The following is a 13,499-nucleotide window of genomic DNA, read 5'->3' as shown; positions in this document are numbered from 1 at the left end:
AATAAAATATTTTGAATTAGATTTTTTTATATATACATAAGTAAATACCTAATGGCTAAAGTAAATATTTTGGATAGGATTTTTTTTTATGTACACATAAGTAAATACCTAATAGCCAAAGGGTTACCTTTCACATCCTTGTCAGAAAAAAGTGCATCCTGTGTAAATACACTAAATAGCTTTCATTAGTCTAATACTAGAAAACAGACTGATGCAATAGACTTTTAATCTCTCTATTCAAGGCAGTTAGAGTTCTTCTAAAGATGAGGAGATGGGATAGGGGTCAGTATCTGAAAGGTGGGCAAAACCAGAATACTGTCCCAGAAGTGAGAGAGAGGGTGTTAACAGTTACCAGCATTCGAATTCAACAGTCCAATAGCAAGAGTTCTGAATTAAAAACATTGGAGTACAGTGACAGTGTTACTATTATATAACTTTGAAATTGCAGTCATGTAGTAATTACTTTCAACTCAGTGAAAAGGGGAGTCCCTGACAATAATTCGTAGCCACAGAATGTATAAAATGGCAGAAGCATCTTAGGCTCTGGCTGAGCAATGGGGAAAGGTGGTTCCAGGACCTTTGGTTAAAGTTGAGCAGCTGTCCTAGATCCTGAGAGCCTAAAGAGAGGAACCATTGTGGCCCATGGATGCTGCAGTATGGGAGAAAATCTGAGTGAAATTGGCCTCGCAGCCAATGAGAATTTAAAATATTTGCCTGGGAGAATACACAAAGTGCATAATCTACTCCAAGGTAATCAAGTTAATTATTTATTGCTGCTGTAGTTTAGAATTGCCTAAAAATATTTAATGTGTGAAATGATGTTCTGAATCTACTGGTGGCACCCATCCTGCCCTCTAGATAATAATAATAAAAATAATAATTGAGATGTTTAAGCACTTATTATGTGCCAAGCATTGTAGTAAGTGGTGCGTGTGTGTATATACAAATATCTTTACATATGTCTATGTATATTTAGGTATATGTGTCTGTGTACATAATATATGTATATTGTATATATATGTGTACATAATATATGTATGTATATATATGTAATATGTATATATAATTATAAATATATATAATTAGTGCAGATTTGATACAGTCCCTCTCTCACATGGGTCTTACAGTCTAAGGAGGAGGGAGAGCAGGCATTTAAATCCCCGTTTTACAGATGAGGTAACTGAGGCACAGAGGAGTTAAGTGACTTGCGAAAGGTCACACAACAGGCTGGTTTTAACTTTGCCTTTATTGTTTTGCAGTTTTATTTTTCAACTTTTCTCATATGTCATGAAGGGGAAAAACCATTAACAGGCATTTGGGGGAAGCCAGAATCTACTCCAGGTCCACCTTGTTCAGACCAGCTTCTTGCTTAGGAGGCACTGAATAGAGGCAGACAGAGAGTTGATCAATCAATCAGTGGTATTTATTGAACATTTACTATGTGCAGAGCACTATACTAAATACTTGGGAGAGTACAATACAGCCCAATTATGCTCCCTGCCCATAATGAGCATACAGTCTAAAGGGAGAGGCAGACATTAAGATGAATTTTTAAAAATTGTAATATATAATTTAAGGATATGTACATAAGTGATGTGGGGTTGGGGGTAGGATGAATATCAAATGTCCAAAGGTCACAGATTGAAGGGAGTAGATGATAAAGAAGGGAGTGTGAGCTGGGGAAAAGAGGGCTTAATCAGGGAAGGCCTCTTGGAGGAGATGTGACTAATGTTTTGAAGGTGGAGAGAGTCGTGGTCCATCGTACATGAAGGGGAAGGTAGTTCCAGGCTAGAGGGAGGACCTGGGAAAGGGGACGGCAGTGAGGTAGACAAGATCAGGGCATAGTGAGTAAGCTGACACTAGAGGAGTGGAGTGTGAGGGCTGAGCCGTAAGTCTGAGATTAGTGAGCTGAAATAGGATGGGGTGAGCTGATTGAGTGCTTTAAAGGTGTTTCTGTTTGATGTGAAGGTGGATGGGCAGTCATTGGAAGTTCTTGAGGAGTGGGGAGACAGACTGAACGTTTTTGTTGATAAATGATTTGTGCAGCAGAATGAAGTGTGGATTGGAGTTGGGAAAGGCAGGAGGCCGGGACATCAGCGAGGAGGCAGATGCAGTAGTCAAGGTGGGATAGGATAAGTGCTTGGATCAGCAGTTTGGTTGGAGAGGAAAGGATGAATTTTAGCAATGTTCTGAAGATAGAAAAGACAGTTGATGATAGCTATTAGGGATGGATGGAATATTATGGAAGGAGGCATGGAGTCATAGCTGGGCCAAGGGCAAGGCCAATAGCCGGGCTAACTGAATGGTTCAACTGTTGAATGGATCTATCAGCCACACCAAAGTGTGAGACTGAATTTATAAGAAAGGCAAGGCAAAGGAAAGGCATATCAAAGACCCCCAACTCATGATTCCTTCTGCTTGTCTCCATTCTGGCAAACAAATGCTAATAGCTGATCTGTAAATGAAGGCTTACTTTACAATGCCTTCCAAAGGGTCATCACAATTTACTGCATTTTCCTCATAACAATCTACTGTATCGTTCTCATGGACTTTTATCTACCATGTCCTCATTACTATCTCCTGTGTCTTCATGACAGGTTTATGGTGTTTTGATTTGGGATTTTTTTTTTTTTACTTTGGAAGAAATAAGACTTACAGCTGGAAGGGAGAGGTGAAAAGGAATTAGAATTTTGGAAGATCTAAAGTCTAATCTGACTTCTAAAAATGATTCATTCAGAAGTCACTTCTCTTCCCTCCTCTATCATTCCATTAAGGGCAGGGAATTGTCTCCTAATTCTGATGCATTGTACTCTCCCAAGCACTTAATCCAGGGCTCAAATACTCAATAAATACCATTGATTGATCTGTGAAACAAATTCATTGTCACTGACCTAGCTCATCCTGGTATTAAAGTAATGTGTTAAAAAATTGATCAATTGCAAAGTTCCTGAAAGAATAAAAGTACTATCCATTATATGTTGTTGGGGTCTAGGTTAAAGATCCCAACAATGGGAGCACCTGAAAAGGCAGATTTTAAGATTTTTCTCTTTCTTTAACTGTGCTGCAAGGGTGGGAATCGGGTAACAATGCCAAATCCCTGTCAGCAGGAGTCACTCTAGCAAACTCACCCTCCTCAGAAGGAGAATCTTTAATTAACAGTGAAATTTGCCACTGCAGCTGATGGTTCAGCTCAGTCACTAATGCTTGGAGGCTTTCAGCCACTAAACATCTGAAGATATGGATTCACTCTGTTGTTTCCTTTCTGGAGCATATGGCAGGTCAAAGCCAAAGCTTTTGGATAAGAGACTAGTAGTGCTTGCAAATTGCAAGCTGGAAAAAGTGAAGTCTCAAGTGGCTGTTAGAGGGAGATAATTGCATCCAGCACACACAAGTGTTTAACTTTCTCCCTGTTTCCCTTCTCGGAACAGCATGCTCGACAGCCCAAACCGTCTGGATGAAGAGCACAGACTGATTGCCAGGTATGCGGCAAGACTGGCAGCTGAGACATCCTCGTCTGTAAGTAATTTTCATTAAGGGTCATGGGTGTTTTACCTCTGAGGCTTAAGGCCCCTCCAGAATCCGGCAAATGTATGCCACTAGCTGATTGTTCTTTCTATTTCAGTTGCTAGGGTGATTATTGATAGTCATTTCTGTAGCACTCTGTGCTCCTTTCTTGTCAGCCAGGTTGTTATTTACTGTATCTTGGTGACAGTTCCAAATTTATAACTGGCTAAATTGCCTGTGATGCAGTTGCAGAGGCTGAGTTAAAGCTGAAAATCCTTTATTTACCCACCCCATGCTTAGGCCCCTGGGTCATCCTCCCTCTTGTGTGACCTAGATGGAGATCATAAAAGCACCCGCCACCACTATAAACCCCAGAAGCTTATTTGTTCCAGCCGAAGAACTGAGGGACATTTGGGAAGCTCACGTGAAGTTGACGCAGCTGCACGCTCCCCACTTGTTCCCATCTCCACATCAAAAATAACCTAACAACTCTGACCCCTTTGTTTCAAATGTATCTAAGCTGGGGTCAGAGATGAATGCTTGCCTTTGGGTGGCAGAGGGTGTGAGGAAATCTTCTTGGGGATGCTGAAACCCTCACCATTGTCTGAGCCCTAAATGCGACGCGTTTTAACAAATGATCTTGGGCAGGTGCACCTATTGACCCGGTCCATTAGCGTTGGCACTGCTTTCTGATCAGGTCAGGCATTATGGCACCAGGAACGACTCTGGGGCCAAAGGGGATGACGGACCCATAATGTAGTTTCCCCTTCAGAAAGGAGAGGCCATGAGGCAGGGACCTAATGCAAGGGTAGAAAATCTTAACTGGCATAAATAAGGTCAGTGTCATTGTGTTTTGCTAACTCAGCATGTCTGGTAGGACAAAGGGGCACAATGAAAATTAAATGAAAAGAAAGTCAATGTGTCGAGGAATGGCTCAAAGATTAATACCCTGTAGGATCCCTTGGGAGGGCAGAACCAGCAAATCCTCCTAGCTTATGTGACCCATCTTCTGGGTTGCTTTCCTTTTCCTAGCTTCAGGCAGGCAAAGATACAAAAATCAGGTCTCCCTGGTCCACGTAGCATACTTACTCATTCAGGGACTTTAGCTCCAACTAGAACATCTTCGATTCATTACATTGGGAATTCTCTAACAATCCAGTGCATGGAGTATATGGTAACACTAATAAATTCATAGCTCTGGGAGGGACCTGGAGAAAACAGAAGCAGGATGGTCTAGTGGAAGGAGCACTGGTCTGGGAGTCAGTGGACGTAAGTGCTGATCCTGCTGTGCCATGTCTGCTGTGTGACCTTGGGCAAGTCACTTAAATTCTCTGAGTCTTAGTTACCTTAGTTACCTCATCTGTAAAATGGGGATTAAGACTGTGAGTCCCATGTGGAGCAACTGCTGTGACTGACCTGAGTAGCTTCTATCTAGCCCAGCACTTAGAACGATGCCTGGCACATAATAAGTGCTTAACAAATACCATCATTATTATTATATCATTTATTCTTACCCCATCCTGCCTGATTTATGGACAGGATCACTCGAAAACTAGCCCAGTCAGAATATACCCACATTTTGCTCCTTCCTTATTCCTTTTCTGTGAGGGGCCCTCAACCTAAAATTAGTAAACACCAGTGGTTGTGTGGCTGGATGAGGACAGAAGAGTATTGCCCAAGACTGGGGGAAGAAATTGAAGCTTATAACCAAATAATCCTAGCAGCTGATATTCCTGTCCAATAGTGTGCCATTCCAAAGGCCAAGAATTACAGAAAACAAAATTACAGTAGATAAACCCAGCTTCTGCTATTCACCATTAGCCACCCAAAATATTGTTTTATTAGTAGTACTGGTAATAGTCCTAATGCTGTTTATTAGACTGGGATCCCGATGTGGGACAGAGAATGTATCTGACCATCTTTAACATGTACCTGCCTCGGCACTTAGATTAGTGTTTGTCACACAGTAAACGTTTAACAAATACCACAGTTATTCGTTATCGAGTGCCCAACCAGATGTACTGCACTCTACTAACAACTTGAAAAAGTACCACAGAAGCACAAGCCCTCTGGAGCTTGTCCTCTAAGGGAAGACAGACACAAAAATATTTACAAAATGTGATGATAAAATGGAGTTTGAGGTAATGACAATTAAGGAAAAAAACTGATAAGAATGGGTCAAATTTGCCGCAAACCATTGATCAGCTGGGAAGCAGTGATGCATGCTGGCAACATCCTTTCCCTCTCAACCCACAAGCTTTTGTCATGAATGAGACAGTTTGGGGGCCCAGCTGTGTGAAGAGCAGAATTGTACAAATGACCCTGTAACAGCCCTGGCTGTCTTATTGCCAGAACCCATGGGGGCAGTCCAACCCCTGCCTAAGCAGGAATAGCAGACGGTAGCATTAAAGATCTTGGCGCCCTGTAGCTAAATGCTTTATTTACAGCTTCTGCAACAAAATAGACAATTTAAAAGTAGTTCAACTGGATTGGTGATTGTTTCCCCAGAAAATTATTTAATAACCTGGTCGTTATCAAAAAATTGGCTTGGTGGAAGACATAAGCCTCATGAAGCAACATCTCGGTGAACTCCGTAGAATGAGGGAGACTTGGTATGCCATGTGATCCAGACATCGATCCACAGCCAGAGTGTAAACTAGATGACCAATGGTGCTTTCACAGATGGGGGAATTTTGTCCTTGTTTGGTGGAATAAATACACTCAAGATAATAACTGCAGTTGTGCTGAACTGCTAGTTTGGCTTTGTCTGATTTGTGTTTTGTTTTAATGGATATTCTTTTTCCTTTTCTTTGCCTGTACATCTCTGCATTGTTTTTTGTTTTGTGTGTTGTTTTTTTTTTTGGTGATGCCAACCTTGAAAAGCCTCGGGAATCATTCTTTCTGGTACAGTAGATCTTAAATCTTGCAAACTGTTATCTTATACAGCAGCCAGGTCAACAAAGAGGGGCTTCTGATATCTCTTTCACCATTGATGCAAATAAACAGCAAAGACAGCTGATTGCAGAGCTTGAAAACAAGAACAGGTAAGAGTTGCCAGAGCATGTTGGATTTAGTACATCTTAGATTGTGCATGTCAGTCTCCTTGAAATTTTAAATGCCCAACCCTCTCCCCATCCCTTGGGTTACAGACGAAACGAAGGTGAACTGCTCCTACATTCAGTAGAACTTAATACCAGCTTGCAAAATTGTAGAAAGCAGAACTTTTATCTGTCAATAGAATTTTTTGAGCGCCTACTTTAGTACTGTACTGTAGTAGGCGCTTGGGAGAAGGCAATAGAGATAGATCTTAAGGACTTAAATTGATGAGGCTAACCTTTTGTAAGCTATTTCTGCTGCCTGACTCTTTCTGCTCTCCTTTCATTTTAACAAAGATGCAGTGCAAAGTCATGAGAACTTGATTGGGGTTCCTGCCTGATCTTGTCTGAACACTTAGGATCCTAGGTGGAGTTTGGTGGCTTTGGGGGGAATGAGTGGACAGATGACTGCTAACTTGCCTGTCATGAAAGAGTGTGTGGAGGAGGAAGCCATTTTTGTCATCAAGCAATGGTATTTTTTGAGCCTTTACTATGTGCAGAGCACAGTACTGAGTGCTTTTCCTGACCAAAGAGTTGACGATATTAATAGAGTGTGATATTTTGTCTGGGTCTGAATGTATTTTTAAAAAACAACAAAGCAGAAATATAGATGGGAAATGATTGTCTATAGAAACTTTCTATAAAGATTAGTGAGTTTATTTTGGAAACATGCTGATCTGCTCTATTTTATTGAGTGACCAACAGGGCACAGGAAATGTTGTTTGAACACCCTAAATGCTTATTTCCTCACCTCCAACTCCATTCCTCATCACCCTTGCACTTGGATTAGCTCCTTTTATTCATACCTCCCTCAGCTCCACAGCACTCATGTACATATCCATAATTTTTATATATATATACATATATGTTAATGTCTGTCTCCCGCTCTAGACTGTAAACTCACTGTGGGCAGAGAACGTGCATACCATCTCTGTTATATTGTACTCTCCCAAGTGTTTAGTACAGTGATCTTCACTCAGTAAGCATTCTTTATAATTGATTGATTGATTGATCAAACACCTTCTGAGAACACCTAGCCATTGTTAGCACCAAAGACCAGGGGAAGTAGAGGAAGGGGAATGAAGCAGGTATGGAGGCTCCTAGGGTCTGGAAATTATTTTGGCCTAAATCCTGCCCAGGCCACAGGAGACGAATCTGTTTTGGGGTAAGATGACTCCTACTGGTTTTGACGCTATGGTGAGTTTCAGTTATTTCTTCTTTGGCAGCCTCATAATAATAATAATTGTGGTATTTGTTAAGCACTTACTATATGCCAAGCACTGTACTGGGCAAGTCACGGAGAAGTTGGGAATTGCCTAAGATCACACAGCTGACAAGCGGCAGAGCTGGGATTAGGACCTAGATCTTCTTACTTCCAGGCCCGTGCTCTTTCCACTAGGCCACTCTGCTTCCCACAGTCCTGAAAAAACTCATTGCGTGACATTTCAGTTAATGTTAAGAAGAATGTTATGAATTACTTTAACAAAGTTAAACCAAGCTCCTGGTACAGTGCTCGGCACACAGTAAGTGCTTAATAAATACCACTGTTTGATTAAACAATAACTTAGTGAGAGTTAACATTACGGTATATAGCACTTAAATACATTTTATATTATTTTTCCAGAGGTTCTGGAATAGATCCCAATTCATTCATTCAATCGTATTCAGCGCTTACTGTGAGCAAAGCACTGTACCGAGCGCTTGGAATGTACAGTTCGGCAACAGATAGAGACAACCCCTGCCAACAAGGGGCTCACAGTCGGAAAGGGGGAGACAGACGGCAAAACAAAACAAGTAGGCGTCAGTGCCATCAAGATAAATAGAATCCTAGGTATATACACATCATTAATAGAATGAATAGAGTAATAAATGTATACAAATATACACAAGTGCCCAGTCTGTGGTAAGGCACTCCGCAGGGTACAGCAGCTTTCGTAATGTAAACACGTTTTCAAAAATTGTAAGCCTGCTGTATCTTGTGGTTTGCCTTACTCTCTGTCTTTGGCATCCAAGACCAGATTCGTGGCAGGGTACGGCCTCTTGGTGGCAGCAGCAGGTTGGCTGGATCACTATTCATTAGTTTGGAACCCGATTAGAATGGAATTACAGCAAAGATGAAGATGGTGTAATATCCCCCCCCGCCCCCCCTCGGGCGGGCCTTCACAAAGGGGTTGAGGAGAGGGCTAGTGGATTACCCAACTCCACTCACTATTTCTTCCCTCCCAGGTGTGTTCCTCCTGGCTCCGGCAGCACAACCATTGAATAGGCAGACGGGGGTGAGCACATTGCGAGGTGTACATAAAGGGCGACTTACGTGCAGGACCCATTTGTAGGATCGTCGCACAGGTGCCGCCCTGCACCATAGCAATCTTGGCCTGTCTGTCAAAAGGCGCTTCGGAGCTAGTGGTGCAGGGGGACAGAGTCCCATCTAGAATCAGAGCAATCTCCCATCTAGAATCAGATCGATCCATCAGTTTGTTGAGCGCTTATTATGTGCAGGACACTGTACTAAGCACTTGGGACAGTGCCATTTAACGGAGTTGATAGAAACGTTCCCTGCCCACAAAGAGGAGCCGAAGGGGCAAGTCACTGAATTTAGAGAAAAAGAGGGAGCTGAGCCCAAGTGGGTTTGCCCCGAACACCTGCCTGAGAGGATCTGAAGGTGGAACCAATGTCCTCTTTGCCCTGTTGGCCAATAACTAACCTCCTGTTTGAGCTAGTGACAGCAACCCCAGTTCATTCTCAGTCCCTGGAAGTTGCTCAACTGTATATATTTTCGTTACCCTATTTATTTTGTTAATGAATTGTACATCGCCTTGATTCTATTTAGTTGCCATTGTTTTTACGAGATGTTCTTCCCCTTGACTCTGTTTATTGCCATTGTTCTTGTCTGTCCGTCTCCCCCGATTAGACTGTAAGCCCGTCAAACGGCAGGGACTGTCTCTATCTGTTGCCGACTTGTTCATCCCAAGCGCTTAGTACAGTGCTCTGCACATAGTAAGCGCTCAATAAATACTATTGAACAATCAGGCCCCCCTCTGTCCTAGCTTAAAGTTCCATTCTAAATTCCCCATAGGAAGTTGCAGTGCCAGGCAAGGAAAGACAGGTGTGTTGGAGCTGAGAAGTCTTCCACCAGCCTAGAATGGGGCCAGAGTGACCAAATGTCTTAAAGCCACATATTTCACCAGGCTGTGGGCAAAGACCAGGTCAGACAGAAGCCAGGGCTTAAGACAGTGGGAGCCTACAAGGGGGCAGATGGCTCAGAGGAGAAGGTCCTAAGAGGGTGGAATTGTCCCCGGGAGCCTTAATGACCTCATTTCTGCAGCCTCTCTGTCATTCTCCCTTGAACCCTGTTAACACTCTTAGATTCCAAGGTTGATTAGAGCAAATCCTATGAATGGTACTTTATTCCGATGGGCTGCCCTCATCCACCTCTATAGTTGGAGTGAAAGCATTAAGAGAAGAGAGAGAGGAGTTGATCTCAGTGAGAGAAAAAATGAAACCAGTATTCTGATTATCAAACTCAGCAAGTACTGGATTTGGGGGGACTCTTTAGTTTCAATATATCAGGCATCATTTATTCTTCATCCCTCCAAAAAGAGCCTTTCAGAATAGAGCAAAGATTGTTTAGTTTCTGAGTGGTGAATAAAAGGGGCCTCTTAGGGACTGTAAATCGTCATGGGCAGGGACCGTGTCTACCAACTCTGTTGTATCGTACTCTCCCAAGCCCTTAGTACAGGGCTCTGTACGCAGTAAGCACTGAATAAATACCATTGTTTGATTGATTGAAAACTAGACATTCCATCGTGAGGTTTTATTCTTTGCTCTAGAATTTAGAACCGACTGCTAGTGTCCGACTCTCCAGGTTGAAGTTTGTACAAGTTAGCGTTCTTCTCTTCCGGTAAAAGATGTGTTTAGAAACCAATCATCTGAATGACTTCTGATGTTGGATTCTTACCTTGTCCTCTCTCCTAAGAGAAATCTTACAGGAGATCCAGAGGCTGCGACTGGAGCATGAGCAGGCTTCTCAGCCCACCCCGGAGAAAGCACAGCAGAACCCCACTCTCCTAGCCGAGCTGCGACTTCTCAGGTAAGGACCCAACGCAGTGGAGCGGTTGTTTCAAGCACCTCAGGATTCCTGTCCAGAGATAGTCTGAATTAAGAAAATAAATCAATAAATTATGGCACTTGTTGGCACTTACTACGTGCCAGACACTATTTTGAGTCTTGGGGTAGATACAAGCTAATGAGGCTGGATATAGTCCCTGTCTGACATAGGACTCACAGTCTTCATCCCCGTTGTACAGATGAGGGAACTGAAGCCCAGAGAAGTTGTGACTTGCCCAAGGTCACACAGTAGACAAGTGGAAGAATGGGATTAGAACCCGGGTCTTTCTGACTCCTACATCAGTAAGCCTTCTTTAGAGGGCAACCTGGCTCCACAGCATGTTTTCCAGCAACATGGACCAAAGTGAAAAGTTTTCAAAAGGAGACTTGCAGGCCGTTGGCCCTGACCAGGTCCCTGAACCTGCTAGGATTGGATTCCAGAGCTAGGATTTGGGCAGGGCTGGGATCCAGTTCACACCTTAGACTGGCTTCTAGTCCAGAAAAACCTTAGAGAATTGAGATCACATTCGGGCTTCCAGTGTTCCTAAAAGTCTCTTGGAGTTTTTTTCTGAGAGAGGGGACAGATTTAGTCTAAATTCTCCACAATACTCCCAAATCTCAGAGGTGAAATCCACAGAAAAAGTCCTGCCATTGGCAGCCTGCCCATGATTCGAATCCATTCCCCAGAGGTACCAAAATCAACCAGTGTTTTGGGAGTGTGGTGTGGGCATGCCTAGGGAAGGGGGTATTGAGCATCCTGTTGGCCTCAGCTATCCTGCCTTAGTCCTACGGATTTCAAGTTTCCAGTCTTGCTGTCACCTTTCACCCCTAGCCAGGTGAGACCAAAAGAAAAAAATAGACTGATTCCTTGAAAGTTTGGTTTGGTTTTTAAATTTCTCCTTAGTGAGTAATTTCATATTCACTTAGATTCCCAAGTTATTTTTTTCTCTTTTGTTCACTGTCCATTTTGACTTAAAACACAATGTTCCTTGGATCAAAACATAATCTGAAACTTCACTCTAATGTTGCTCTTAGTTCTGTCCTCTTCATTTTACTTCAGTCCTATCATTTGTTATTGTTGAAATTCCTAAAACTGAAAGGCCATGTATCCAAGCCTGCTGCTTTCACTCTGCCTCCACTTGTGTTTTATGGTTGAACTGATACAGGAAGACATTTCCTTGGTAAGCCCATTTGTCTCCCTATTCATCAGTAACAGCTGGCAAAAGCAATTCCCAGAGAAGCCCATGAATCTCCTGCTTCTAGACCTAAAGCTCCCTTGAGAGCCACCAATTGGAAAAGTTGCAGGGAACAGCTCCCAAATGGGAGACTTAGCCACAGCAGAGAGAATATATAATCCATCCTGCAGAAGCCAAAGTCCCATTAATGGTCTATAATGAAGAAAGACAGGATGTGATGTCTCTTGCAGTCAGCATTACAACCAGATGCTGGGTGGACCACGGTTTGGGTGCTGAAGTAAGATGCCAATCTTTTACGTAGGACTCTTTTTTTTACTTTGTACATGTGACCTATCTGCCAACCATCTGCATGATTGCCACTCTGTATCCACCATACCAATGCCACCATCAGTTTAGATATGGCAGGAAACTCAGGAGCTTAAAAGGATATTTTCCACCCATTTTTTAGTGGAGGACGAGGGAGAAAAATTGGGAGACATTGTTATCTGACAGACCATTGTCCTCGGAGTTTTCACAACACAAAAATATACATTAAAAAAGTTAGGGTCGTTAGTAAAGTGCAGACATGAATCTTTTGAAGTACTTGAAACATTCTTGAGAAGCAGTATGTCCTAGTGGAAAGAGCAGGGGCGTGGGAGTCAGAGGATATGGGTTCTAATCTCGGCTCACCACATGTCTGCTGTGTGACCTTGTGCAAGTCACATAACTTCTCTGTTCCTCAGTTAACTCATCTGTAAAATGGGGATTAAGACTATGAGCCCATGTGGGACAGGAACTGTGTTCAGCCCGATTACCTGGTGTCTACCCCAGCATTTAGAACAATGCTTAGCATATAGTAAATGCTTAGCAAATCCCACAATAATAATAATTGTTATTGTTATTATCCTAGTTCAAACTCTGAGCATTACACTTCTTATTCTTACCCTTGTATCATTAATAATCTTGCCTGATTCATTTTCTAAAAGAGAGTTTTATCATTTCCTGTCTAATCCTCTATATATTCCTGTGTAATCCCTATATTTCTTATGTAGTCTTGTATAGTCTGCAGATTTTAAGCTCATATGGGCAGGGAACATGTCTGCTAATTTTGTTTTATCATAATCCCCCAAGCGATTAGTGTGTGCTGTGCACATAATAAGTGCTCAATAAATGCTACTGATTGATTGATTAATAGTCTTAGAATTCTACCCATTCTACTCCAGCCCCTCAGAATGCACTAGAAGTAGTGAGAATATTTATTAAGCACCCACTTTGGCAAGTCACTTAACTTTTCTGGGCTTCAGTTACCCCATCAGTAAAAGAGGGATTACATGCCCATTCTCACTCCTACTTAGACCGTGAACCTTTGTTGGACAGGGACTGTGTCCATTAATAATAATGTTGGTATTTGTTAAGCGCTTACTATGTGTCGAGCACTGTTCTAAGTGCTGGGGTAGATACGGGGTAATCAGGTTGTCCCATGTGAGGCTCACAGTCTTCATCCCCATTTTACATATGAGGTAACTGAGGCCCAGAGAAGTGAAGTGACTTGCCCACAGTCACACAGCTGACAAGTGGCAGAGCCGGGATTCGAACTCATGACCACTGACTCCCAAGC

The 13,499-nt window shown here is 42.6% G+C and overlaps 1 protein-coding gene across 26 annotated transcripts in view; it reads left to right on the top strand.

Annotated features, from left to right (window-relative positions):
• The window catches only part of DTNA (dystrobrevin alpha), a 282,794-nt gene that overhangs the window by 232,371 nt on the left and 36,924 nt on the right, over positions 1-13,499 (top strand). For all 26 annotated transcript variants that reach the window (XM_029068850.2, XM_029068846.2, XM_029068847.2 and 23 more), the window contains 3 exons: positions 3,429-3,516; positions 6,451-6,548; positions 10,576-10,689. In XM_029068850.2, coding sequence (XP_028924683.1) covers positions 3,429-3,516; positions 6,451-6,548; positions 10,576-10,689 — 300 coding nt within the window. The remainder of the gene's footprint in view (positions 1-3,428; positions 3,517-6,450; positions 6,549-10,575; positions 10,690-13,499) is intronic.

The sequence above is a fragment of the Ornithorhynchus anatinus genome, chromosome 7, assembly GCF_004115215.2.
Source record: "Ornithorhynchus anatinus isolate Pmale09 chromosome 7, mOrnAna1.pri.v4, whole genome shotgun sequence".
In the NCBI taxonomy this organism is placed as follows: Eukaryota; Metazoa; Chordata; class Mammalia; order Monotremata; family Ornithorhynchidae; genus Ornithorhynchus; species Ornithorhynchus anatinus.
This window is presented reverse-complemented; position numbering and strand designations above follow the sequence as displayed.